The sequence below is a fragment of the Dysidea avara genome, chromosome 9 (genome assembly GCF_963678975.1).
Source record: "Dysidea avara chromosome 9, odDysAvar1.4, whole genome shotgun sequence".
NCBI lineage: Eukaryota > Metazoa > Porifera > Demospongiae > Dictyoceratida > Dysideidae > Dysidea > Dysidea avara.
The window spans coordinates 35,103,612-35,130,383 of record NC_089280.1 but is presented as its reverse complement, the minus strand read 5'-3'; the positions used below and the strand labels follow the sequence as shown (position 1 = coordinate 35,130,383).

Below are 26,772 nucleotides of genomic sequence, written 5' to 3'. Positions count from 1 at the left end.
ACGAACATTTCTTGGTGCAGCTGTGCCACTAAATAAGTTGGACAAATTTTGAAATCTATTGGAAGAAAGTGCTTTTAGCCTATCTGACAGATGTCATATGCCTGATCACATTCCCTTTATCCTAACAGAAGAGAGAGTAATGTTCAAAAGAGAACTGACAGATCAAGACGCACGGTAGTGTGTCGTGCGGCCCAAGAAGCGGCGTGCAACACCCGTGAGTATATTGACAGGAAGAAAGAAAACGCAATTTGCGCACTTCCGTAGCTCTGTGCTGCCTTGATGAAACAAGACGATTTTTGCTGTGGACACTCCCTCCAACTTCAGTACTCCACAATCCATATTTGAGCGAAATCGCGTCAGGCGTTCCCGAGATATGCGACTTCAAAAATTGGCTTAGTTTCTTCGTTTTTTCCTTCTTATTTTCTTCTTCTTTTCGCACACTTACAAAAACTGCTGTAAAACGCGAACGCCTTATCCGATTACCTTGAAATTTGGCATACAGAAGGGGGGCATAAAGGCGCATCTCGGTACCAACTTTGGCTGGAATACCATAAACAGGCAAAGAGTTATGAGCGATTATTCATGAAAAATAACACCAATATGTTGTCACGCCTATAGGGTAAACCGCATATGGGAAGAAGCTGAAAATCGGTGGGTGAATAGGTTAACTATTGAACCTCAAACCTTTTGTGGTTTGAAAGAAATCGAGCTAAAAACCAGGAAGATACAACGAAAAAACCAACAGTGTGTAACATTTACGCAACCGAGATTAGCTAATAAACAACGACTACTTGCCACGTCTACCAGATAAACCGCTTGGGGTAATGCTTTGAAATTCGCTGTACAGATGGAGTAATCATCTTAGAAAGGCTCTTCAATGGTGTAGAAGAATCAGACTTAAAGCCACAGAGTTATAACACGAAATCCAACTTGGTGTAGCAAGTGCGAGATCGAGATACTCTAATAGAGCAGTCATCCTAATAGAGCAGTCATTCTAATAGAGCATTCATCCTAATAGAGCAGTCACCCTGAACAGAATTCAAGAGATCAGTTAGAAACAAATAACCTGTATAGAGATCAGCTACAAACAAATCACCCTGTGGAGAGTTCAGCTACAAACAATTTACCCTGTAGAGAGATCAGCTAGAAGAAGTTACCTTGTAGGGAGTTCAACTGCGGAAAGAGATAGTTCAGCTAGAAGAAATCACCTTGTAGAGTTCAGCTACAAAGAAACCACAATGTAGAGAGTTCAGCTACAAACAAATAGCCCTGTAGAGAGATCAGCTAGAAGAAGTTACCTTGTAGAGAGTTTAGCTACAAAGAAACCATCATGTAGAGAATTCAGCCACAAACAAATCACCTGTAGAGAGTTCAGCTACAAACAAATCTCCCTGTAGAGAGATCAGCTAGAAGAAGTTTCCTTGTAGAAAGATCAGCTACAAACAAATCACCCTGTAGAAAGATCAGCTAGAAGAAATCACCTTGTAGAGAGTTCAGCTTCAAAGAAACAATCATGTGAGAGTTCAGCTACAAACAAATTGCCCTGTAGAGAGATCAGCTAGAAGAAGTTACCTTGTAGAGAGTTCAGCTACAAAGAAACCATCATGTAGAGAGTTCAGCTACAAACAAATCACCCTGTAGAAAGATCAGCTAGAAGAAATCACCTTGTAGAGAGTTCAGCTTCAAAGAAACAATCATGTGAGAGTTCAGCTACAAACAAATTGTCCTGTAGAGAGATCAGCTAGAAGAAGTTACCTTGTAGAGAGTTCAGCTACAAAGAAACCATCATGTAGAGAGTTCAGCTACAAACAAATCACCCTGTAGAAAGATCAGCTAGAAGAAATCACCTTGTAGAGAGTTCAGCTTCAAAGAAACAATCATGTGAGAGTTCAGCTACAAACAAATTGTCCTGTAGAGAGATCAGCTAGAAGAAGTTACCTTGTAGAGAGTTCAGCTACAAAGAAACCATCATGTAGAGAGTTCAGCTACAAACAAATCACCCTGTAGAAAGATCAGCTAGAAGAAATCACCTTGTAGAGAGTTCAGCTTCAAAGAAACAATCATGTGAGAGTTCAGCTACAAACAAATTGTCCTGTAGAGAGATCAGCTAGAAGAAGTTACCTTGTAGAGAGTTCAGCTACAAAGAAACCATCATGTAGAGAGTTCAGCTACAAACAAATCACCCTGTAGAAAGATCAGCTAGAAGAAATCACCTTGTAGAGAGTTCAGCTTCAAAGAAACAATCATGTGAGAGTTCAGCTACAAACAAATTGTCCTGTAGAGAGATCAGCTAGAAGAAGTTACCTTGTAGAGAGTTCAGCTACAAAGAAACCATCATGTAGAGAGTTCAGCTACAAACAAATCACCCTGTAGAAAGATCAGCTAGAAGAAATCACCTTGTAGAGAGTTCAGCTTCAAAGAAACCACTATGTGGAGAGTTCAGCTTCAAACAAATCGCCCTGTAGAGGGATCAGCTAGAAGAAGTTACCCTGTACAGAGTTCAGCTACAAAGAAACCATCATGTAGAGAGTTCAGCTACAAACAAATTACCCTGTAGAAAGATCAGCTAGAAGAAGTCACCTTGTAGAGAGATCGCTACTAACTAGTGACCCTGTAGAGACATCAGCTATACTTAGAAGAAGTTACCTTGTAGGGAGTTCAGCTACAAACAAATCATCCTGTAGAGAGATCAGCTAGAAGAAGTTATCTTGTAGATAGTTCAGTTACAAGCAGTTCACCCTATAGAGAGATCAGCTAGAAGGGCTCACCTTGTAGAATGTTCAGTTGCAAAGAAACCATGTACTATGTAGAATTTAATATATGTATTATATATATATATATATAATTTGTACATTTATTGATAAAATCAGAAATATTTAAAGTATTCATCTAGTTCATCTTTTCTTCTTCCTGTGGAAAAGAAAAGATTAGTTTAAAAAACCTCAAAGCCAGCCATAGGCCGGCTTTGGGGTATACAAATACAAAAAGAAGTGAAATCTAATCCAAAACAGCCACCTTGGTCTTGGCACAAAATTCACGTGAATTGTCGTTATTAAAATTTTTACCATTAACCTACCATCACAGCCATTTCTTGGCCGCCACTTTGGATTTCACATCTTTTTTCACCATAGCCTTTTTGGGGGCCGCACTCTTTTTTTACAGCTTGGCTGTTTTGGATTAGATAAATATGTATCTGTTACATTTGATGGTACAACACGTCTTGGAGAGGCTATTGCAGTGGTAGTGAGATTTGTCAGTAATGAATGGGCTTTGGAACAACGTCTGGCAAAGTTACAAATGCTCGCAAACAGTATGAAAGGGGAAGAAGTAGCTAGAGAGCCAATACATATTCTAGCCACTGAAAATACCATCGATCCATCTCACCTTGTAGCAGCTATGCATGACCGTGCATCAGTTAATGATGCCGCTATGAAGATAGTTAAAGTCATCTATCCAAATTTACTTGATGTTGGATGTTTCCCTCACACACTTGACCTAGTAGGGGAACATTTTCATATGCCAACTCTCAGTGAATTCGGAGTTTTGTGGGTCAGTTTATTTGCCCATAGTCCCAAAATCTGTATGCTTTGGAAGGATCATACATCTTTGTCAATGCCAAGTTATAGTCCCACTTGATGGTGGAGCAGATGGAAGGTATTTAAGCAGTTAATGGTACAATTTGGTGACCTTGAGGAATTTCTTAAAAGCAGTGATGTATCTCCTACAACTGTATAGAACAAAGCTTCTGTCATTTTTGTGTGGTTTCTGTGGTTTACATATCAACAAGATCTTTCACTACAAGACTATGTTGAAACTTCCATCATGCTACAATATAACAAACGATCACAATAATAACAAATATCACTTGGTATTATACTAACTACAAGGAAATTCTGACATTGTAAAGAAACATGATTAATATTATTGTAAATGAACTATGTTGTGGTTCATTATATTTATTCACATTGAGATCACCAATCCATCTGTCACTGTAAGATTCATGTTCAGTAGCTGTTCTCTACATAAAAACAAAAAGCATAATGCTCAACTAAAAAGCATAAAAATAAGCATAATAGGTACAATTTTGGGGAAATGCCATAAGGCATAATAGGTAAATTTTGGAGCATAATAGGCTCAAGCCTACTAAAGAGGGGGGTAGTGTAAGAGTGGAACAGCAATAGAGAACAATAAGTTAGTAACGCTATTTTTGTAGCATATAGACACTTTTGACTGGAATGTATTATGAATGATATATTTGTGTGGTTCAATGTATGTTTGTACTGTGAGGTGAGAGATTGTCCTGTTTTATTACAATACTGACCAGCGGTCAAGCTCACACCAATCATTGGTGAATAAAGTAATTTGATCTACACAACAATCTTGACCATTTCTTAAACAACTTGAACTGATGCCCCCTGGTGCGAGTAGTATTTGAGAAAGTATATAAATTAGTAAAATCTGCGTTGAAGTAGTTATTAAAAATTTTATAAAGGAAAATTAGGTCACCTCTCAGATGTCTGCATTGGAGTGATGGTAATGATAATAATGTAGAATAGGGTTTATCCTGTAGTTGTGGGAGAAGACAGGTAGCTCTTCGTTGCACCTTTTCTATCTTTCTCTGATCAAGAGTGTAATGAGGTCCCCTAATAGCATTGGATGGGTCGAACTAACATACTGAACAATTGTGTTAGCATGATAGGTAGGCACCAGCCTATTATGCTGGCATAAGTTTGAGCATAATAGGTGCCTGAAAGCATCAAGCATAATGCTAGTATAGTAGGCAGAATAATTATGTCATGCTGTAAGCAAAAATATATGCCACTGAAAAAGGTGATGGACAGAAGCATAGTTATTTGACACGGTGATTATTATAGTTTACAATGCAGCCAAATTCTTAATGCGCAATGAGCATTAACTTTTACATTTAACCAGTTGTTCATAAGCAAAAGTTATCATCCATTAAAAAGTAACAATACATGGGAAATGCAGAAAAAAATTGAGCATAATTATGAGCATAATAGGCAAAAATTTTGAGCACTGCAGCATAGTATGATAGGCAAAGTTAAAAGTATAATAGGCTGGTGCCTAATGATAGGGTCAAGATAATCAAATTATTTTTTAATCAATCCATGTACTCGGTTAACTTTGGTGGTGACCTAAGCAGTGTGGTCATGAAATTTTAATTGGCTGTCAAAAGGAATACCAAGGTTGCTGTGTGATGTATACAGTTCAATTAGTGTTCGATTGAGATAGTAACGACCATGGTGGTGAGCTGGGCCAAAGTGAAGATGCTTACATTTGGAAACATTAAATTTCAATTGCTACTGTTGTGACCATCTGTGGAGTAGATCCAAGTCATTCTGTAACATCGTGTAGAACACAATTGATGGTATTACAAATATTGTAAATAGTAGAGGCCCCAGCACGGAGCCTTGGGGCACACCACTAGTAACTGGTATGGAACAAAATTGATAACCATTTAGTACAACTCATTGTTTTCTGTTAGACAAAAAGCTTTCAATCCATTTCAAGATATTACTATGAATACCAAATGATGTTAATTTTTGTAATAAACGTTGGTGCGGTACAGTGTCAAAGGCTTTTTGAAAGTCCAAATAGATTACATCAATAGAATATCCATTATCTAAATGACAAGTTAAATAGTCCAATAACAGAAGTAATTGTGTGGAGGACGATCTCCCTGGTATAAAGCCAAATTGGTAAGGGGACAGTAGGTTGTTTGTAGATAAGTGATTTAGGATATGATCCTTGACTATAGATTCCATTAACTTGTTGAAAATAGAAGTAAGACTAACTGGTCAATAATTACAAGCTAGATTCCGTGCACCTTTTTTGTGAATGGGTGTTACATTGGCACTTTATAAGATAGAAACTAAGGGAGGTGAGTACTGCAGCACCAGTGGAACAGTGGTTACGAGCATTTATTATGAGTACAGGTGCCCGGGCTCGAGCCCCTGCTGAAACAACTTTTTTTTTCACTTTCTTAGGTTTTTTGTCTAAGTTTGTTTTTAATGCACGTGACTGCCAGCACTACTATAACTTGCCAACATAGTAAGTAGCAGTTGCTCAATGTTTAACAAAGCAATTCCTGCACCTTTTATGCTAGAATAATACTCAACACTATTTCCTACTTGTTATACCTCACGTTTTGCTAGCATAGCATTTATGATGATAGTTATGATTATTACGATTGGCGTGAGTGGCTATTAATCAGTATCAGAATACCTAAATAACCGATACCGATCGATACCAAAAGCCCTATATCGGCTCCGATACGATACCAATCCGATTATCGGTGGAACACTAATGTAAATGTGTATATAAAATATAATTAATCATTCAGCAATGGTGTCTGTGTACATCATTGATCAATACATGTAGAATCATTAAAAGATTATTTCAGTGACACTACTACAGAATAAGGGGAACAATGTGTTGTATTTTCTACTTTCAGTAAGATATAACACTTTAAATTAAAGATTTAGAAGTTACTGCAATGTCACATCCCTATAGCTACAAATGATTAGTAATGAATTTTACTGTCAGTGTCATGCTGCCAGTAGAACACTTCTTCGCAACATATTCAACTTCTTCTCAACACAGTCAAATAATACCAGTGCCCCTTACACTGAATCTATCAGCCATAACTACTGGTGACCTGCAAGAAGATGTGTTTGTGTATTCAGTGTTGTGAATAACCAGTAGCTATGTTATTTGCAGCATAAAACCTACATTAAAGCACGTCATGTACTTTTTGAATGAGTCAATAAGGCAGTGTCATGGCCACAAATACATCAAGTTCTATCTTGACTTTCAAGTGCAGCTATACAAAATGCCCAAGTATCATTACATTAAAATGTATTTCTGAAAGCATTCACAATCACATACATATATGGTCAGCTGTACTAAATCCTCTTCACCTTTTGGTATACAAGAATACCTTGGTCACTAATAACACAACTGTAAAACCGTCATCTAGAAGGATACAATATTATTCACACATTAACTGATAGCCACAATATATTTATACTCAATTCACCGAGATTGATAAACATCAAAACAGCTGGCCTATATTATATCTGCTTAGAGAACCTTCACAGGTGCCCCCACCTCACATTCACACTCAAGTATCATGGTGAAGTGCCAAACTCACCGAATCCTGGCTGAAATAATACAGATAGATATCCCGGTGAGCTGAGAAACTTTGTTCTCATGTTGAAATGTTACTATTTACATTCATTGCTACATTTCAACATTAATAGCAAGGATCCCACCAATGCCAAGATAATTTCAAAGGCTTTGGCATCAAAATGTACCCAGACACTGAAGAACAAGATGTTGACCGTAAAATTGTTCTACCATGCAGCAAATATCCGTAGGAACATATTTCACATGATAACCCAAAACCACAATACAGCTACCATACAAAAACTATTGGGAGAAATCGCTAGTGACTATCGCAAATTGCAAAATAGTGGAGACTAGCCCTATAGGTATGGCACTATAACTTTGTACACATTTAGTATAATTATTAACCTCTGATGTAAAAGCCGACTTTTTTTTCAGAAAGGTACTTGCACGAAGTGTGAAGAGTAGTAGTAAACGAAACTTTCATTATTATTTTATTATTATTATATTGTTTAATTAGCAGAGCCCGCCTGGGGCATAAGTGCTAATGTACATAATTAAAAGTGATTGTATAATAATTGTTTGAAGCTGTCAATAGTTTGTTGGCTGATGATGTCTTGTGGTAGTCCAGTCCATTCTGGTATCGTTCTTGGAAAAAATGAGTACTTATAGTTGTCTATTGATGTATGATAGTGTAGGAATTTTTGTTCATGATTAGATCTTGTAATGGTGACGGGTGATACTGTTGGTAAGTAGCTGTTAGGTATTTCAGTTAGGTTGTGGATAATCTTGTATAATAGAGTTAATCCACATTTTCTCCTTAATTGGTAATTGGAGTGGTGGCCATTCTAATGATGTTAGCATTTCAATTATCTATCTCGCATATTCCTTCTCCATGGTCGATTCAGGACAAATCTAGCTGCTCTATGTTGTATCATTTCTATTTTATTTGCAGCAGCATATTCCAGCACAGGTAAGATAAGTTGTTTATAGCTTAGTTCTTTAAGTGTATGTGAACAGTTTTTTTAAGTTACGTTGTAAATAACCGATTAGTCTGGTTGCCTTGTTGCATACATGGTTAACTTGTGGTCCCCAAGAAAGATGGTGATCTATTATTATTCCAAGGTAAGAATGCTGTTCAACAACTTTGAGGGGTTTGTTTGACATGTGATAAAGAAATGTTGTTTTATGGTGGTGTTTGGATAACTGAAGAATGCAACACTTGTCAACATTAAATTTCAGTTGCCATGTTTTAGCCCAAGTATATTTAGTGTTTTTAAGTCATGTTGTAATAACTGATGATCGTTAGGATAATTTATTGGTCGATAGATAAGACAGTCATCAGCAAATAAATGAACAGTGCTCTGAATTTTTGATATTAGATCATTAATATATAGTAGAATAGTGTTGGTCCTAAAACTGTACCCTGAGGTACTCCAGAAGTGACTTTACATGGGGATGAGTATGTGCCCTCAATGACTACTTGCTGTGATCTGTTGTGTAGAAAAGATATAATCCACTGAAGTGTTTTCCCTCGTATTCTGTAATAGTCTAATTTCTTCACAAGCCTGGCATGTGGAACTTTATCAAATGCCTTTGAGAAGTCCAGAATTCCAATGTCAACTTGTAACCTGTTATTTAATGCACGAGCAAAATCATCAATTGTTAGCAGGATTTGTGATTCGCAAGAGCATCTAGCTCTAAATCCGTACTGGTTGTTACACAATATACTATTTGTTTCGAGGTGTTTCATAATCTGACTGACTAAAACATGTTCCAACATTTTGCAGACAACTGATGTTAAGGACACTGGACGATAGTTAGATGGATTATGTCTTTTACCTTTTTTAAATATTGGAGTTACAAATGCAGACTTCCACTCCTGTGGTATATCGCCAGTAGCCAAAGATTGTTGAAATAGGTGTGTATGCATTGGTGTTAACTGATATGCAAGTGTTCCTTAAGTATTCGAGCTGGAATGTTGTCTGTGCCCCCTGCTTTGTGTGGATCTGTCTGAGATAAGAGAGCAAAGACACCAGGTTCTGTGATGATTATCTCTTCTATGGGCGGATGAACTGATTCAGGTAATGTAGGTAAGGAAGTCTGATCCTCTACTGTAAACACTGATTGAAATGTACTATTGAGAATTTCAGCTTTACTGCTTGGTGTAGTAACTATTCCATCAGGGGTTTGTAGTACACTAATTCCAGTGTGGTCATGGTTCTGAGATTTGATGAAGTTCCAAAAGGGTTTGTTTCCTTTCAGTTTACTTGTGGAATTAAGAATGTTGGTAAGGTAGTTGTAGTCGGATGGATCAGCGTACTTGTTTTTGAATGTTCTTAAATTGCGCCCAATCAGTAGCTGTCCTGGTTTGCTTTGCTTTTTTGTAAAATCTCTGCTTTTTCCTTATTAGTCTTTTAAGGCAAGGTGTCATCCATGGAGGTTTCTTCTGACTAGAAATATACTTCATTGGTATGTAGGTGTCAACAGCTTGTAAGAGGTTTTCATGTATATAATTCCAGTTTTCTTCAACAGATCTCGAGTTGGTTTCATTTAGTCGAAAATAATCTGCAGAAATGCTGCTTACTTTGTCACGGAGAGAGACCCAGTCTGCTCTTTTAAACAGTACATTTTCTTTCTAGGTTTGCTATTACAAGGAATACAATTTAACAGATCAACAATTACTGCATTATGATCACTTAAGCCGGAAACAGTTCTAGATTGGCAAACATAGCTGGGATGTGATATAAAACATAGGTCTAAAATATTTTCTTCTCTAGTAGGCTTGGTAACTATTTGCTCTAATAAAAAGTTTTGGGATAGCAAAATTAATGATTCTCTAAATGCTGCTGGAAAATAAGATTTGGTTAGACAACCAGAAGACCAATCAATTCCTGGGGAGTTAAAATCACCCCCAAGAATGAGTACTGCATCAGGAAACATTTGTTGAATTTGTTGTATACATTCAGATAGTTCTTCCCAAATTGATATTGGAGAATGAGGAGGACAGAAGAAGGATCCTAAAACTATATCGGGATGGTTCTGTACATGTACTTGTGCCCACACTACTTCACATGGAGAATCTATTAACACTTCAGGGGCGGATCTAGGATTTATAAAAGGGGGGGCTAACTCAAGGTACTAATCCCTTGGGTAGAGGTGTGCAAAGCACACTTCCCAGCATGCTGGAACTAGGGGGCTCTGGGGACACCCCTCTAGGAAAAGTTTGAAAAATAGATGCTAAAATACTGCAATTTGGGGACATTTCCACATAAAATTCATAATATTTTCTGCCTGTAGATATTTTATATTTTGCCTTTAGATTATAGGTATGGCTCTCTGAAGCATTTTGTTGATGGAAAAGTTTGGGTAGGTACAGACAACCAAATACATGATGCACCCCTCTCACAATTGCACAACACTGAATAGGTGCATGTTAGAATAATGATGTTGAAAGTGGAAAATTTTGAAATTTGAACAATACAATATTGAACCTGAGAGCATTTTCAATGGAAATTGTGTACCTGAATTAAGTATTTCCATACATATTAACTACACAAGTAGATGAATGAAGCCCTTTAAACAGACCAATGCACTTCATTGTATGTATAGGTGCAGGCAGATTTGGAAAAATTCCATAACAGAATCAACTACATGTTTCCAGTGAATGTTCTATTAGAGTAGTTAGCTGACTGCTCTATTAGAGTATCTCGATCTTATTTATTTATTTTAATACTTTTTAATGCAGTTCAGGACTGCATTAAAGGTCAGTGGGTAATAGATACCCACTGCCAAAGAAACATACATACAATACAATGCAATAACTAATAATTACAACTGTTAGTTACTTATAATTACAATAGATAGCTAGAGTTTGTTAAAATTGGTAGAAATTGGCGCTCTAGAGCAGCGGTGGCAAGGGCACAAAAGGTGAAATGTACAAGCTCTCTCAGGGTTGAAGTTATTAGTAAAATGCGACCATAAGTAGTTAGTTAAACGATATTTAATTGTGTTGGTAGATAGTGAAAGATCAATGACTGGTAAGTAATTGTATAGTCTGGCTATCCTGTTAAAGTAAAAATGATGTTGTGTTACTGATGATGTCCTTGGATGATTCAGTTTTTGGTTAATCCCAGATCTGGTGTTGCCTCTTGCAAAAGTAAAAGTAATCTTGTACACCTCCAATGCTGATCCAGGTCCTTGTTGCATAAACGTTAGCATAAATCCACTGATAATACCTTGGAAAGATGTTTATAAGGTGGTTTTATGAGTGTTTGTATTATTAGTGACCATATAATTATGCTAAGACAAAATTTCATTATAATAGTCCAGGTGCGGATCTAGGATTTATAAAAGGGGGGGCTAACTCAAGGTACTAATCTCTTGGGTAGAGGTGTGTGAAGTACACTTCCCTTTGCATGCTGAAACTAAGGGGGTCTGGGGGCATGCCCCCCAGGAAAAGTTTGAAAAATAGATACTAAAATACTGCAATTTGGAGACATTTCCACATAAAATTCATAGGCCTGTAGATATTTTATATACTGCCTTTAGATTATAGATATATAGCTCTCTGAAGCATTTTGCTAATTTAATGGAAAATTTTGGGTAGGTACAGACAACCAAGTACATGATGCACCCCTTTCACAATTGCACAACACTGAATAGGTGCATGTTAGAATAATAATGTAGAAAGTGGAAAATTTTGAAATTTGAATAATAATCTGAGAGCATTTTCAATGGAAATTGTGTACCTGAATTAAGTATTGCCATACATATTAACTGCACAAGTAGATGAACAAGCCTTTTAAACAGACCAATTCGCTTCATTGTATGTGTAGGTGCAGGCAAATTTGTAAAAATTTTATAACAGAACCAGCTACATGTTTCCAGTGAATGTTCTATTAGAGTAGTTAGCTAGTTGACTGCTCTATTAGGGCATCTCGATCTTTTACACCTCCAATGCTGATCTGAGTCCTTGTTGCATAAACTTTAGCATAAATCCACTGATAATACCTTGGAAAGATGTTTATAAGGTGGTTTTATGAGTATTTTTATTATTAGTGATCATATAATTATGCTATAAGACAAAATTTCATTATAATACTCAGCATATTGATCAAGTAAAGCCTAAAATATGAAGGGGGGGCTTCAGCCTCCAAAGCCCCCCCCCCCCCCCCCCCCCCCATGGATCCGCCCCTGCACTTGACTAGATGGAACATTTTGTCAACTAATATGAACACTCCTCCACCATGACTGTTTCGGTCTTTCCTGTATGTATGATAGTCTTTTGGTAATACTTCTGAATTGTAATTTCTTGATGCAAATGTGATTCTGTACCAATTAAGAAACGTATACTATGTAGAACTAAGAATGTTTCTAGTTCAGCGTGCTTATTTGTTACACTGCAAATGTTAATAATTGTAAGATGTTGTAGGGGTGCTGGATACCCCGGGAAAAAATAAATTAAAAAAAAGATGTTGTAGCATTGTCTTCTCACTATCCGTAATACATTTCTGAATTAACTTTTGTATTTAGGGGGCCTGGCCGGGTTTACATTTTTGTATTGTTTTTTCATTGAATGTTTTCGTTATGTGTGAAATACCTTCCCTTCAGTATTATTTACAGACGTTTAAGAGCTGAAAAACAACTGTGCAGCTGTGCAGTCCAGCGTTGAAACCGGGTCGGGTCAACCGGGTCACATTTTCTCTGGGTCATCTGGGTCCGACCTGGTTTACAAATTATCCGGGTATGACCCGGATTGGATCACGTGAGAAACGAAATTGTTCATTTGACGACGTGGAAATTTATAAACGCTAGTCGCGTAGCTGTTTCGTGAGCCACGCCCACTTATCATGTTACAAACATGCACTCAACCATGCTCATTTTCTTTTTTTTTTACCCCGGCTTGATGGACTGCTCTTGCCTACCACCCCCAGCACAAAAAAAGGCACGTGCTGGACAACTGTAAAAGGCAATAGAAAAATAGAGTAACGCAGCCAGCATGTTACTCTGACAAGCAGGACTCCACTTGCACTAAATCCATTGGTGGTGGAGCCCTAGTGTAAGCACCAATGGATGAATGCACACCTCGAATGCACTGAATAGCCGAACTTATTAGTATGCACAGTCTGTAGCACGAAACTGTGTCCGTTGGCTGTCTGCAAACTTACGTGGAGCCACGCTCACTAGTTAATTATTGTAAGAGTTGTATATAGTCTAGTCATGCAGCAGGATAAGTACTTTTGTGAGCCACACCCACTTCAATATATCGGGAAATTGTAATACTAGGTATGCACGAAGCCAACCAAATTGCTGTCAGTAAACTCACAGTTGTTATGTGGAGCCATAGGGTGTGTCTATAATCTATGGTGGAGTCAAAACCTACTGACTGATTTTAAATTATAAACTTACCACCTTAGTTATCACATAACTACTCATTTACTCAACACGAGTCGAACGCTCAAAAAGTAGTCTCGCTCACTTGAGACTACCCAAAACATAGCTCTTGAATATAAATCTGTCGAGACCCTAATTTTTGATACTCTGATGAGCTCCTTACTCAATCTGAATATGCATACAGTTCATTACATTCCTCGTACTGTTCGGCTTCTGTTAGCCTCAGTGCTTAGTAAAGACCTTTGTTTTTCCATGCAGCATAAATTATGGGGGTCTGTGAGATTGTTGTTATTTCCAAAGCTTGTTCTCTGTTCCTCCCTTGTGCTGGTAAAAAGAAACGCTATTAGACTGGTTCTTTGTTGTGTGATCGTTTGAACAAGTGGAAATCTGGCGTTGATGGTATCTTAGATCTTTGGAAAGTTGAAGGTGCTCTGCAGCAGGGCTCTTCAGCTTGATCTGTCGCTACTTCTGCTGAGTCTTTGGAAAAGGGGAACATTAGACGTGCTTTGCGCTGGGCCTCAGATGGACGTCATGGCAATGTACTACGTGCCCTAGGCTCTAGGAGTGTTGCTTCCCATGACAATGTTGCAGCTAGGGATGATTTGATCCGTCGCCATCCTCAGAATGTAGTTCCTTCCCAGTTCAGTGATGTCCCAGTTTCTCTTGTAGTTGAGCTCTCGGTTGTGTTGTATGCACTGTGTTCCTTTCCCCAGGGAACCTCTCCTGGTATCTCAGCTCTCCGTCCTCAGCATTTATTGGATGCTGTGTGCGGTTCAACTTCACCAGCTGCTTCTGAATGTCTGTCTAACTTGACAAAATGTGTTAATGCCTTGCTTGCTGGTAAGCTTGATTCCCGTCTTGCTCCTTGGTTTTGTGGTGCACCTTTGACTGCATTGTTGAAAGGTTCTGGTGCATTTCGTCCAATTGCTGTTGGTGATCCCTTCGTTGTTTGGTCAGCAAGGTATGTTGTGTGTCTGTGCATGATTCACTTCCTAGCTTGCTACTTCCTCATGGTCAGGTTGGTGTAGGTATTCATAATGGATTAGAAGCTGATGTACATTCTCTTCGTATCATCCTTGCTACTGTAGGCTCTAATTGTGAACTTTGTTGCTTAAAGGTGGATATGACCAATGCATTTAATGAGTGTAGCCAGGATTCCTTTCTATCACGTTGTCGATCTGATCTCCCGGAATTGTTTAGCTGGGTGCAGTGGTCTTACTGCTGCATTGGGGAACTACGTTTTGGCCCCTACCGGATTGCATCCTCAACCGGTGTGCAGCAGGGTGATCCCTTTGGACCGTTACTGTTATCCCTTGTCCTTATTGATTTTTTATCCAGTGTTACTTTCCCAGCTGGACTGGCTTTTCAGTTGTGGTACTTGGATGATGGAACCTTGGTGGGTACGTGCTCTGGCCTTGCCTCCTTTTTGCAAATGCTTGTATGGGATGGTCCAAGTTTTGGTCTCTACCCTAATTTATCTAAATGTGAGGTCTTTTGGCCTTCTGGTAATCAGTCATTTCTGGAGTTTCCATCGTCTGTCATCCGTATTTCCTTGTTGCAAGAGGAAGGAGCTGCCTTTCTTAGTTCCCCTGTGTGGGGATCCTCTGATTATTTCTTGTCATTTGTTGGCAAGGCTGTCGATAAGGTGGCTTCTCTTCAGGACCGTCTTGAGGGTTTGGGGAACCCTCAAGTTGACCTCCGAAGTTGTCTGGGTGTTTGTAAACTTAATCATCTTTTACATACTATTTCCCCAAATTGTGCTATTTCTCAACTTTAACATTTTGTTTCGATTTCTCAACTTAATCGTTTCATGTTTGGGTGAAGCTACCAGTACCTCTTCAGCAGCCTTTTTAGGCTCTTGTTTCAGCTCCCAAGAATTGTGTTCTCGTCTGCTCCATTCTTTTAGTAGGGGTCCTGACATGTTTCCTTCCATCCCAGATCAGGATGTTGCTACCTCAATTCTGCTTCCCTTGATTAACAGTGATTCCCTTCCTGATCTTATCCATCCAGCTTGTGGGCAGCGTGTTTTCCAACATGAACTTGATATTGCTCATCAGACCCTTTTGCTTAATTCACTTACCATTTGAGACCAAACCAGAATTCGTTCAATTGCTGCTGACCCCTGTACCAGTTCATGGCTTTGGGCCATTCCTTGTGATTCTTTGGGCCTATCCATGTCCTCACAGGAGTTTGTATGTTCTCTTCCATAATGGCTTGGCGTCCCTCTCTTTTCTGCCACATCTCCAGTTCGCTGTCCATGTGGTAGTGTTGTTGATCAATTTGGTGATCATCTACTGGGCTGTGGACATGGACCCATGCATATACATAGGCACGATGCTTTATGTGATGTGATATATCATGCTTTACTTCAGGACAACACTGGTTGCCATAAAGAGCAGCGGTGTGCTGGCTCCCAATTGGATTGCCCGGGTGATGTTTTTCACCCTGACTTTGTGCACGGGAAGCCTGCATACTTCATGTTACTGTGCGTTGTCTGTTACAGGAATCTTTGTTGGGTCGGTATGCAGTTTCAGCAGGTGTGGCTGCTGCTAAGGGAGAAGAAGACAAGGATGCTCACCATGATGAGCTTGTGTAGGCTGCTGGAGGTGTCTTTGTCCCCCTGGTGGTTGAGTCCTTGGGTTTGTGGTCTGCTGCTAGTCGTCCTGTCTTGCAGGATATTGCTTTGAGGACAACCACCAGGAGTAGCATTTCTCGTGGCCTAGCGTACCGCCAACTGCTAGAGCATGTCTCTATTTGTCTGTGGTGCCACAATGCCCGAACATTTTTACACCTATTTAGCCTGTTACCTGGCAGTCCTTTGTGGGAGTTGAACTCTGTTTCATGCTCCCACTCCCTGCAGTTTGGTCGGTAGTCTGCAGGGCTTTCTTCTTCAGGCCCCTGTCCGGGGGTTTTGCTGTGCACGTGTGTATGCTGGCGGTCCATGCGGTGTTTTTTGTAGGTCTGTGTAGGCTCTGTAGGTTTAACTGCTTTTTTCTGCTTTTTGTCTTATAAATTAAATTAGATTTAACTTCTAGCTAGAGATCAGGGAGGATGAGAGTGCCATTAGGGCTGGAATAATATTTTTTTTAAAACAAAAAAATAGCTCTTATCGCATGCCTCGGCTTTAATTAGTCCGGGTCACATCTGGGTCTGACCCGGATTGCTATCCATCATCCGGGTCAGCAGTAGTGACCCAGTTTCAATGCTGGTGCAGTCCTCATAAACTACCAGGAATAGCCTATCCCTTCGAGTTGGAAAGGTGACATATCCCCTACATACGTGATAGGCTTGAGTCTATTATGCTCCAAAATCTGCCTATTATACTTTTTGGAATTTCCCCAAATTTTTTCCTGTTATGCTTCTTTTTATGCTTTTTAGAAATGCATTTATGCTTTTATTTTGTGTTTTTTCTTTGTGCAAAGAAGTTTTTCATATGATAGAATGTAAATGAAGAAGTGTCAATTCAACTGCAACATACAAATAATAGTGATAGCTTGAAATTGGGATGTGCTACAGAGTTGGTAGGCATATTAGAGCAGGGGTGCATATCTATAGTCCCTCAAAAGCTATAAGGATTTTCTTGTCTAATATCTTTGTAGCTTTGTATGCAAATAATTGTGTAGAAAATATTATGCATGGTTTCTGATTGATCTTCTGGTTTGTAGCAATTGGTATTCAAAGGATAGCAACTGCTCAGTATAATATGTGACTTGCATTTGCAGCATCATGCCAAGTACATATTAGCCTCCTGGGTACAAACTCTTTAATTGATTTTCATTCTGTTGCATGTGATGGCTGTTCTATTAGTGTTTGACTGACTGTTCTATTAGAGAATCTTGATCATTTTGAAATATTTTCCTGGTTTGATATTTACCCCAGTCTCAGTGCAGACCTGCAGAGACTTAACTATTTTCAATGTCCAGACATTCACTAGCTATACTGACTCAACACTAACTTTACTATCATCAGAGCTTCTATAATTGCATTGTCTTCCAATCGAGCTTCCAATAATCATAATCATATCACATTACATTCAAAATCAGATGATGAGATGCTTTCTATAATACCAAATACAATGACTGAAGCTCACCTAAACTGTTTTGCCATGCCTTGGTACTAGTTGGCACATGACACGTATGTCCTATAAAACTTAAACCCACAATGAAAAGCATACCGTATAGCTGGTAATTTTTGAAAGTTTTTTATTTTCAGATATTTCGAAGAGACCCTTCTTTTCGAAAATAAATTCCCACGTACAGATGTTCTTCGAAAATGAATTCCCACAAGTGAAAGCAACAATCCAACTTTCGATGATTCGCTTGTGTATCCCTCGAGTTTTAGCTCAGTATTACTGATGATAATGTATAAACTGTATCATTACTGTGCCAATAACCAGAAAACAGGTGATCCAGAATGGGAATTGATGCCGTCTGCTCTAGAATCTATGCTAGCTATGATCGAGCCAGTCCACTCGAAACTCCCTTAGCCTTCTCTCCAGTGCACAGGAATGGGGGTTATCCCATCAGTAAGTCAGTTTTTGGCAAACATTCACGCATCTTCATAATTTGTGATACGAATTTCCGTTTATTTGAAATCCATCCGGACCTCGAAATATATACTCATCGAAATTAAAATCCTTCGAGATTCAGATTATGCTTCTTGTGTGAAATTTTCTGTTGCAAAAATAACCCATTATACGGTACATTCCGTCAAGTGCAAACTTGTAGTAGCTAAGGCTGTAGTGCATTTTTCTACTCATCAAGAATCATTTCACCATCCAACAGGTTAGCCATTGAATTTGTGACTGTTAGCTATAGCAGAAGTTTTACTTAGTATGGCGGAAATTTGCCCATTATGCTCTTAATTATGCTCCATTAGGCCAGTATTATGCTTTATACTTTTCATCCTCTATTATGCCAAAAATTATGCTGGCATAATCGACGCAAGCCTAATACATGAACAAAATGAAGAGTAGCTTTGAGGATTTGTCAAGAGAATGTGTGGGAAAAGCGCAATAGTCAAACTATGAAACAGTTTAGAAGAAGCTTCTGTGCGTAATGTGCTGTTAAAAGCAATTTTGTTCAGCAAGCGACTGCACTTCCTTAGCAGTGCATAGCAACATAATATTGAATAACTACTAAAATTTCATGAATATATGAAATCCAAGAATTACATATTATTACACAACCAAAAACCTATAGTTGAGTAATTCCAGATGAGTTAGCTAGCTGCATGGAGCCTGGTTTTTAAAGGTAGCACAAAATCAACTTGTTTTTGTTTACATAACAGTAATATTGCAATAGCTATTAAACAGCAAAGTAAAAATTTGCAACAGAATCCCACTTACAGTAAAGATGCATTACACTCTAAAGAATTACGCTATACAGTTTACTTAAACTGCAATCAATGGTTTCTTTGTAATTTGTCCCATTTTTTCTGTTGTGCATGCGCATATCTATTTATTTATATTAAAGCTTTACAGCATACAAGCTGAGGGTCTGAAGGACTCACATTATGTTCCTGCAGTCTAAAAATTGCAACAATAACTGAACCACTTAACTATATGTTTAATTACATATGCAAGTACTGTGTGTTCAAAATTGCAACAATAACTCAACTACTTAACTAATATAACTTCTTGTGCAAGTGCAGTGCATGCATAAGTAAATTGGAAATAATCATGATTGTGTGGAAGTTGACAGTAATAGGGGACAGCTGAACACCAGTAACAAGGTCAAACAATGTTATAGGTACACAGAGTTGAAAAATGTTTAGCAATGTTCCACTTCCCAGAGAACTGTTGCTTGAGCTGATGAGTTGAGAGGGATACATCTATAACAGGTATACGCGCTTGTGTCCACCATGCCAGGTCTGGGATCCACCATGCCAGGTCTGGGGTAAGCGTTGAGTCTGCCAGTCTCCATCAATGTGCAAGTATCTACTCCTTCTTACTGCAGCTTAAACTTTACAAGTAGTTTTGTGGCATCTGAATACACTTGACATGAAAATTAACACCTTGGATTGGTTTCTTTGAAGATGATGAAATAAAAGAAAGGCAAAGAGCAGAAGTCAGACACTATCAATGCCACTTCAATTTATTGTTGTGATGTGAAATGGTGGCCATGCACTGCTTGTGGCTGGCTGGGCTGGGCTGGGCTGGGCTGAGCTGGGCTGGGCTGGCTGGATGGCTGGCTGGTAGACAAAAGGCTTTTTTTTTAATTCTAACATTTAGACTTCTGTACATGTTTTCCAATTTTCAGTGCTTGCTTTGACATTGGATGCATCAAGACTCCTCTGTAAAGGTGACTCAGGTGTAATGTTTCTAGGGCTGCAGCATTTTGGCTGGTACTGTTCATTAAGGGGAGAACCTGAAACTAAACAGTATCCTTCAACAGTGCTACCATACTGTTTGATAGAAATTAGTGTATAAACTTATTCAAATGACTTCTTGCTTGCACATTGTAGTGTCACATATAGAGCTCTATATAGATGACATTATAACTGACTGAAAATCCTACAACATAATTATGTATGCCATTTACAATTACAGTGTAGTCCCTCACTCATTGTGACCGGATCTGCTAAAACCCAACACAATTGAGCAAGCCTAAATTTTACAGTATAAGGCATTGATTACAATGGGTAAAAATATTTTAACACTTTGTTCTTAGTGATGAAAAGGTGTAACAATAAACACCTGTATACCATCTGATTCGCCAAGTTCAAAATTTGTTTCATTGCAGTAAAAGAATACATAAGTTATGGGCAAATGTTTACATTCAGTCCAAGCTATAGAACGGGATCAATCTTTCTTGCCTTTGTGTGTAATGAAAAATAAAGGTGACACAAGAAAAAAACCCAGCAATCAATTCCCCTACTCTAAGTGAACAGGATGGTGTAAGTTTCAACTCCGTATATGTCACTAACTTGCGAGTTACAACTGTTTTACCAAGTGCCTGTAGTTTAATTTCCCTATTCTTGCTGTAAAAATCAATATTTCTGTTTTTGCTCCTTTGTGAGGCTGTAACTCCAAAAGTTGTTAACATGAAGCTGAAACTTTACAAGAACATACACTTGGATTATAAACATTTAATAATCTAGAATTTGAAAAATGCATGCTTTTTTTCAGATCTGTTCACTGTTACACATATATGGCATAGAGGTGGGACATGCATCTTTCAACTCGAGAGATAGGCTATTGTGAGGCCTGCCATGTTGTTTTTCTACTGTTAAACACCTGAAAAGCCTGAAGGGAAGGTAGTTCTTAAAGTCTTTAGAGAGTTTCCACACCCATATTTCAGACCACTGTGAAAATACCACCTCCAAGCAAGGTTTACCTATGCAGACGTTTAATACAGATTTCATTAATAAAATATTATCTTTTACTTCTTGCATGCAGGCTAGGCCTCAGTCAAATATGCTCAAAAAATTTCCCAAAATGCTTTCGGGAATTTCCTAAATTTTCACCCATTATGCTTTTTCAGTGTTCCTATTATGCTTGCATTATACTCTTAAGTTTACAACATTTGTGACAATTATCATGGAACATTTTAATCAGTGAATGTTCTATTAGAGTAATTCACTACGATGTGACTGTTCTATTAGAGAGTATCAAACTAAGGAGCTATGTACAATGCATTTGAGTGCTCTGTTGCAGTTTGCAGTTTCCACTGACTGTTCTATTAGGGAGTATCGATATACTTTCATGGAATTAAACTCCATAGTTTGAAATATTCACTTAATATGCCAGCATTATGCTGGAATAGCACTCCAGTTTATTATGCTTTTTATTATGCTGGCATATTTGACGGAGGCCTAATGCAGGCTGCTTTTACAGTATCATTATAGATTTGCTCACTTACGTACGTAGATACAGTAGGTAAATAGGTACGTAGATAGGTACACACACATACACACACACACACACACACACACACACATGCACACTTCTTTAATCAGGCGTGAGAATGCAGGCTGTGGTTGTGTGTGGCTTGTTTAGCAAAGAAAATTATGCATAATTTAGTTAACGAATCCTTGTACAATAGTAATATTCAGATTTTAATTTTTTCCTGGCTTTAAATTTTAATACCTCTACAATGCCATTGATAATACATTGTGTATTTAAAAATACATTGTGTGTTTCATGGTACTCTTTATTCCATTCCTCTTTAGCTACAGTAGCAAATGTTACATAACAATTAAATTTTGCTTATTATATACATACAGCAGGATGATTTACCATCTGGATGGCAAGTTAGTGTAACTACTGCTGGAAGAATATTCTACATTGATAGCAATACTGGAACCACCTCTTGGGTATAGTACAAAACTTCTCTTACAACTTAATCAGTATTCATTACACCTTAGATACATCCCAGAGAAATTACCATACAGGAAGAAGAGAGGAGTGAAAATGTTGTTGGCATTGAGCAAGTTAGAATTGAAAAGCTGTAAATTAATTCTGTAGTGTAAAACACTAATTTACTAAATTTATGACCAGATTTGCAAAAGGGGTCTTAAAGTCTTTCCAATTGCATGTACTTGGCAATCCATAATGTGATATGTGAATATAATACCAGCCTGAATTTTTGTCACCTTGCACTCCTAACATGGCACTATTCCTGGGTGTATTTTAAGATAATACATTAAGCACATGATGACACTGCTTGAAGTTTCTTAGTTTACTAGAGTGGTATATCCCCAGTATATGGAAGAGTTAATTGTTTGTTATTTTAGTAGTTTTTCAGTAAACCAGTATTCACTGATGTTTTACTGAGAGTTTAAAACTTAGTAAAACAATTATGTTCCATATACTAAAAGTTACTGATATTTTACTATCAGTATAACTAACAGTAAAGCAGCTTAACAAATTAGTAAACTAAGCAGTGTGAGTTATGACTCATTAAACTTGAAATTGGAAAGGCTAAAGACCCCCTTTTGCAGATCCAGTCACATTTATGTGAAATGACATTAATAAATTTTAGGATATGAGCCTCCCTCCAGGTTGGGAGCTGAGAAAAGCTCCAGATGGAAGAACATTTTTTATTGATCATAATACCCGAACAACTACCTGGGTCAGTTGTTATTGTGTTTGTGTACATAAGGAAGCCCTTAGGTATAACGTGTAAACATCATATGTGTAAAATTGTGTTGCTACATTATAGCAAGGATGTACTTAGTAATAGTAGGAATCCCATTTTCTGTCCACAGCATTAACAAGAAAGAGGCATCACATACAGTGGCCTCTATTGCACCTTGGCAACATTGGCTGAGCACAATTAAGTCCAAGCACAACTTTAAGAATACACTAGAAATGCTTCCAACAAATATTTCCATCGATAGGCTAAGTGAATGACCACTAACTAATTAAGTAACCAATTAACTAATTCCTTCAGAGTTACCAGTAATTCAATAAGCCATATACTACTGGCTTACTTTTTCACATTCAGACATCTAGACAAGTGTCCGTTGCATTGCCACAAATTGAACAATGTATACAAAAATGGTGTTTCCTTGTGCCCCCATGCATATCTTTTACTATTAGCACTAAAGTGTGGAGTCACAAGGAGCACATCATTAGTTTTGCAGGTGGCATATTGATAGCATTATAGGTGCCTGGATGTCTGTAGTAGATGTATTCAAAAGACGACTCATATGAACATGTTCTAAATCTTGTACCACCCATTTTACCAGAATTGTGGTTTAAATTATGTATAATAGTGAGTGCTTGTTACTGTATAGCAGGTTATTTTTAAAGTATAAAATTTTACAGAAGAGGCCAAGTCTGAATTTTAAAGGTTTTAATTTCAAAGAGTGCATATTTCAAAGTCTGGGTGGATTTCAAATAAATTGAAACAGAAGTTTGTGCCACAACTGAATTACACAGGATATGAGTGCTGCTTGTCAACAACTGATTTACTGATGGAATAATCCTCATCCCCATGTACTGGAGGGAAGACTGGGAGAGTCTAGAGTGGAGCAAATTCTAAACAACCATCAGCTCAATCATGCCTGTGATCAATTTGCCCAGTTCTGGATCATCTGTTTATTGACTATTCATGCATGCAGTAGTGATACTGTTTTGCCATTGCAATCACTAATGCTGAGATAAATCACAAGCGATTATGTGCCCACACCAAAACATTCTTCACATGCAGGGCAGTCGCTCTTAATTGTGGGAATTCATTTTGAAGAACAGCAGGTTTTGAGAATTTATTTTTAAAGGGGTGAGCCTCTTTAAAATATCCAAAAATAAAAACCTAATTAACCTGCTCAGGGGACGTACGCAGGAATTTTGAAAAGGGGTTTCCACTACAGCTAAGCGACTGTTATATTAGAGTGGTTTATAGTGCCTGGCTGCTTTATTAGAGTATCTCGATCTTTTCACTAAAATCATAATTCAGAACAATGCTATAGCTAAAGGTAGGGGTGGAGGAAGTAGTTGATATGAGGGGGGGCTGGGCTGACCCAGACTTATGGTAATGAAGTACTACATTGTCTCTGGTTTGGTAAGGTGAGACCCCAAAAAAAAGGTCACAATCATCTGACAATAGCTGCCCACCTCACCAGCTACGCATTTATAGCTGATAAACTACATAAAAATCCTTACATAGCTTGCTACACACTGCTCTAATACTGTGACTGCTCTATTAGAGTATCTCGATCTGTATGGCGGTTTTCAGCCCCATTCCAAGAAGGATAATTTCGGGGCAATATCATTCTGAGGGGGGGGCTTCAGCCCCCTAGCCCCCCCCCCCCCCCCCCTTCTGCCGCCTATGATTAAATGTGCTATTATGTGAGAAACTTTAAATAAAATGTGTTCTGTTCCATGAGAGATTCCAGATTCTGGAAACCTGAAGCTTCAATTTCTTAATGTTTCAAGTGCAGTGTAAAATCCCTCGGTATGCCCCTGCTGCTATGCAGTACTTGTTCTATTATCAGTTTATCACTGTTTGAAGTTGTTGATTGTTGTTGGTTAACATGATTGTTTGCGTCTTGAGCCATCTATATTAGTAAGGTTACACCAAGTCATACCTTAGTTTCTGGTCACCTGACTGCATGGAAAAAACCTGGAACCCCAGTTTATGGGAACTATCACTGTATTAATATTACAGATGCTTAAGTGCATGTAACCTGGTAGAAATTAGGACAAATTTAAACAATGCAAAAGATCGAAATAGTCTAATAGAGCAGTTGCACTACCTTTAATTTACTCTAATATAGAGCAGTCAGGTATGCCTCACCTAACTGTTAAAATTCTTGTCACTTGGCTTCACTGGAGTCTAAGTGTTCGACAGAAATTAGTCGCTCCAATTTTCTAGCTCAGGATAAAAGTGATCTATCTTTTCAAGTACTGCCAAAATCCTTGTTGGCAAATTATGTGGTGTCTCAGAAAAGCCACTCCGAGTGTTACCTTAGTTTCTGGTCACTCCCTGGCTAACAAAAGGATGTGGGCAGGTAGATGATCAGGATTTCAGGACTATAGACTCTTACCAAGAGTTCATAATATAGAGAGGGAGGGAGAGTATCCAACACTGTATTACCTGATCAAAACACACTGTGTTCAAAGATTGCGCAATGACTATCAGCACCAAAACTTATTAAATCACTACTGAAAGGGTGTTAATTCTATTAAAGCAAAGCACTAAGAATGCTTCCCTTTGCTAAATCAACACCTATCAATGCTCTTCAGTAGGTGAAGCCAGGTGACGAATTTGTATGGAATTATACTGAAGTATACTGAAATATTCAGAATATGATGCAGTCTTTGAACGCAGTGTGTTTTGACCAGGTAATACAGAGTTGGACACTCTCCCTCCCTCTTTATATTATGAACTCTTGCTCTTACCTATATACACGCACCAGTAATGTATACTGTAATGACCTACTCTGTGTTATTGCTTGCTACAGTTTAGTGCTTAAGGTAGAAATAAACCTTACACCAAGTGTACACCACTATTAAACACATATAGCTTGAAAGTATTATTTGAGTTGTTACTATTATACAAGTATTGAAAGTGAAGTGAGTCACCATAATTATGGTCTACAAAAACCATGCAAACTTTACCTGCAATGAAGTTGCAAAGCAAATAGTCATCCGATAAAATTACTTCAGGTCAGCCTACTGTGATTCTAAGTGAAGATGCAGGTCCCTAAAAGAAAATTGCGGATGTTGATAGCATTGGAACATTACATAATATAAGCATCATAAAATTAAAAAGTGTTATTCAGTGCATATTACACTATATCATATACCAGCCTTAAACTTACCCAATATTAAAAAAAACATCCATAATTATACTTTGGTAGAGTCCAACAGTAATCTGAAATGGATAAATCACAAAACTATGAAAGTAACAGTCAACAAATTAAAATCGACCATAAAATCCCACACATGTATGCCATACCGTCAAAAGAAAAGGCAGAGGTTTACTCAATTGTCACAGCTGAGATGTGCTACAAAAGGAAAAGAAACAGTGGTAATGCACTTGTATATGAAGGGTTACATATTCTGTGATAGGCATGGAATGCCTAGTGCAGCATATGCTATGATATCGGTGTACAGCACACCCAGTAACTTACATTTTTATTAGATGATGAGTATATACTACCAGTGATGAAAGATCTAATGAAAACAGCAGTTATTTACAAGGCACAGCATCCACTCCACCTGGTGGGAGTTTGAATGTGTGGGATGACTTGTTTAGAGATCATCTGAGCCAGTGTCTGATGATGGGGTGAGCAACCCTGGAAGTTTACATGACAAAGGGGTTAGCATTGACAGTCTACATGATGCAGTTAATAATGCTGACAGTCCACATAATGCAGTTAAGGTGGCACTGAAGCAATTTTGTGAAGCCTTATATGACTAATGGGACAGCCTGTTTGTGGTCATCGATGAAAAACATGGAAACTATAGAAAAACATGGAAACTATAGAACAAAGCAAAGCTATATGGAGATTTGAAAGAATCAGCTCTATTACCTGTCAGTCTACTATTGTTTATACAAGTAACATTATAACAATATCACCTTGTTAAAATTCAAGAAAATTAGTGGTGAACAGTAACAGCTGCCTAGACTGCATGTTGCGGAGGATCAAGTCATCATCGAGTCTGGGATTTTTTCTGCATTCTTCACCGTTTCAGTTACATGTTTCTGACTCCCTGTATTCACAGGCTTTAGCCTTCTCACAGGTCCCTAGTGGGATAGCATTAATATAAGCTGT

At 38.1% G+C, this 26,772-nt stretch overlaps 1 protein-coding gene and 1 long non-coding RNA gene across 5 annotated transcripts in view; one reads left to right on the top strand and one right to left on the bottom strand.

The window, feature by feature from the left end:
- LOC136267732 (E3 ubiquitin-protein ligase NEDD4-like) overlaps window positions 1-26,772 on the top strand; it is a 330,028-nt gene that overhangs the window by 181,245 nt on the left and 122,011 nt on the right. For all 3 annotated transcript variants that reach the window (XR_010706728.1, XM_066062892.1, XM_066062891.1), the window contains 3 exons: window positions 21,772-21,861; window positions 21,913-21,978; window positions 22,530-22,619. Coding sequence is in view for 2 of the 3 variants with exons in the window: in XM_066062892.1 (XP_065918964.1) it covers window positions 21,772-21,861; window positions 21,913-21,978; window positions 22,530-22,619 (246 nt within the window). In the remaining variant the exon portion in view is untranslated. The remainder of the gene's footprint in view (window positions 1-21,771; window positions 21,862-21,912; window positions 21,979-22,529; window positions 22,620-26,772) is intronic.
- On the bottom strand, window positions 3,839-26,424 carry LOC136267741 (uncharacterized). 2 transcript variants are annotated; one of them, XR_010706750.1, is made up of 5 exons: window positions 26,128-26,424; window positions 25,953-26,001; window positions 25,816-25,868; window positions 25,613-25,697; window positions 3,839-4,018 (listed from the first exon to the last, which is right to left on the bottom strand). It is a non-coding gene; the product is annotated as an uncharacterized lncRNA (long non-coding RNA). The 2 variants fall into 2 exon arrangements; XR_010706749.1 differs by lacking the exon at window positions 3,839-4,018 and adding an exon at window positions 19,144-19,919.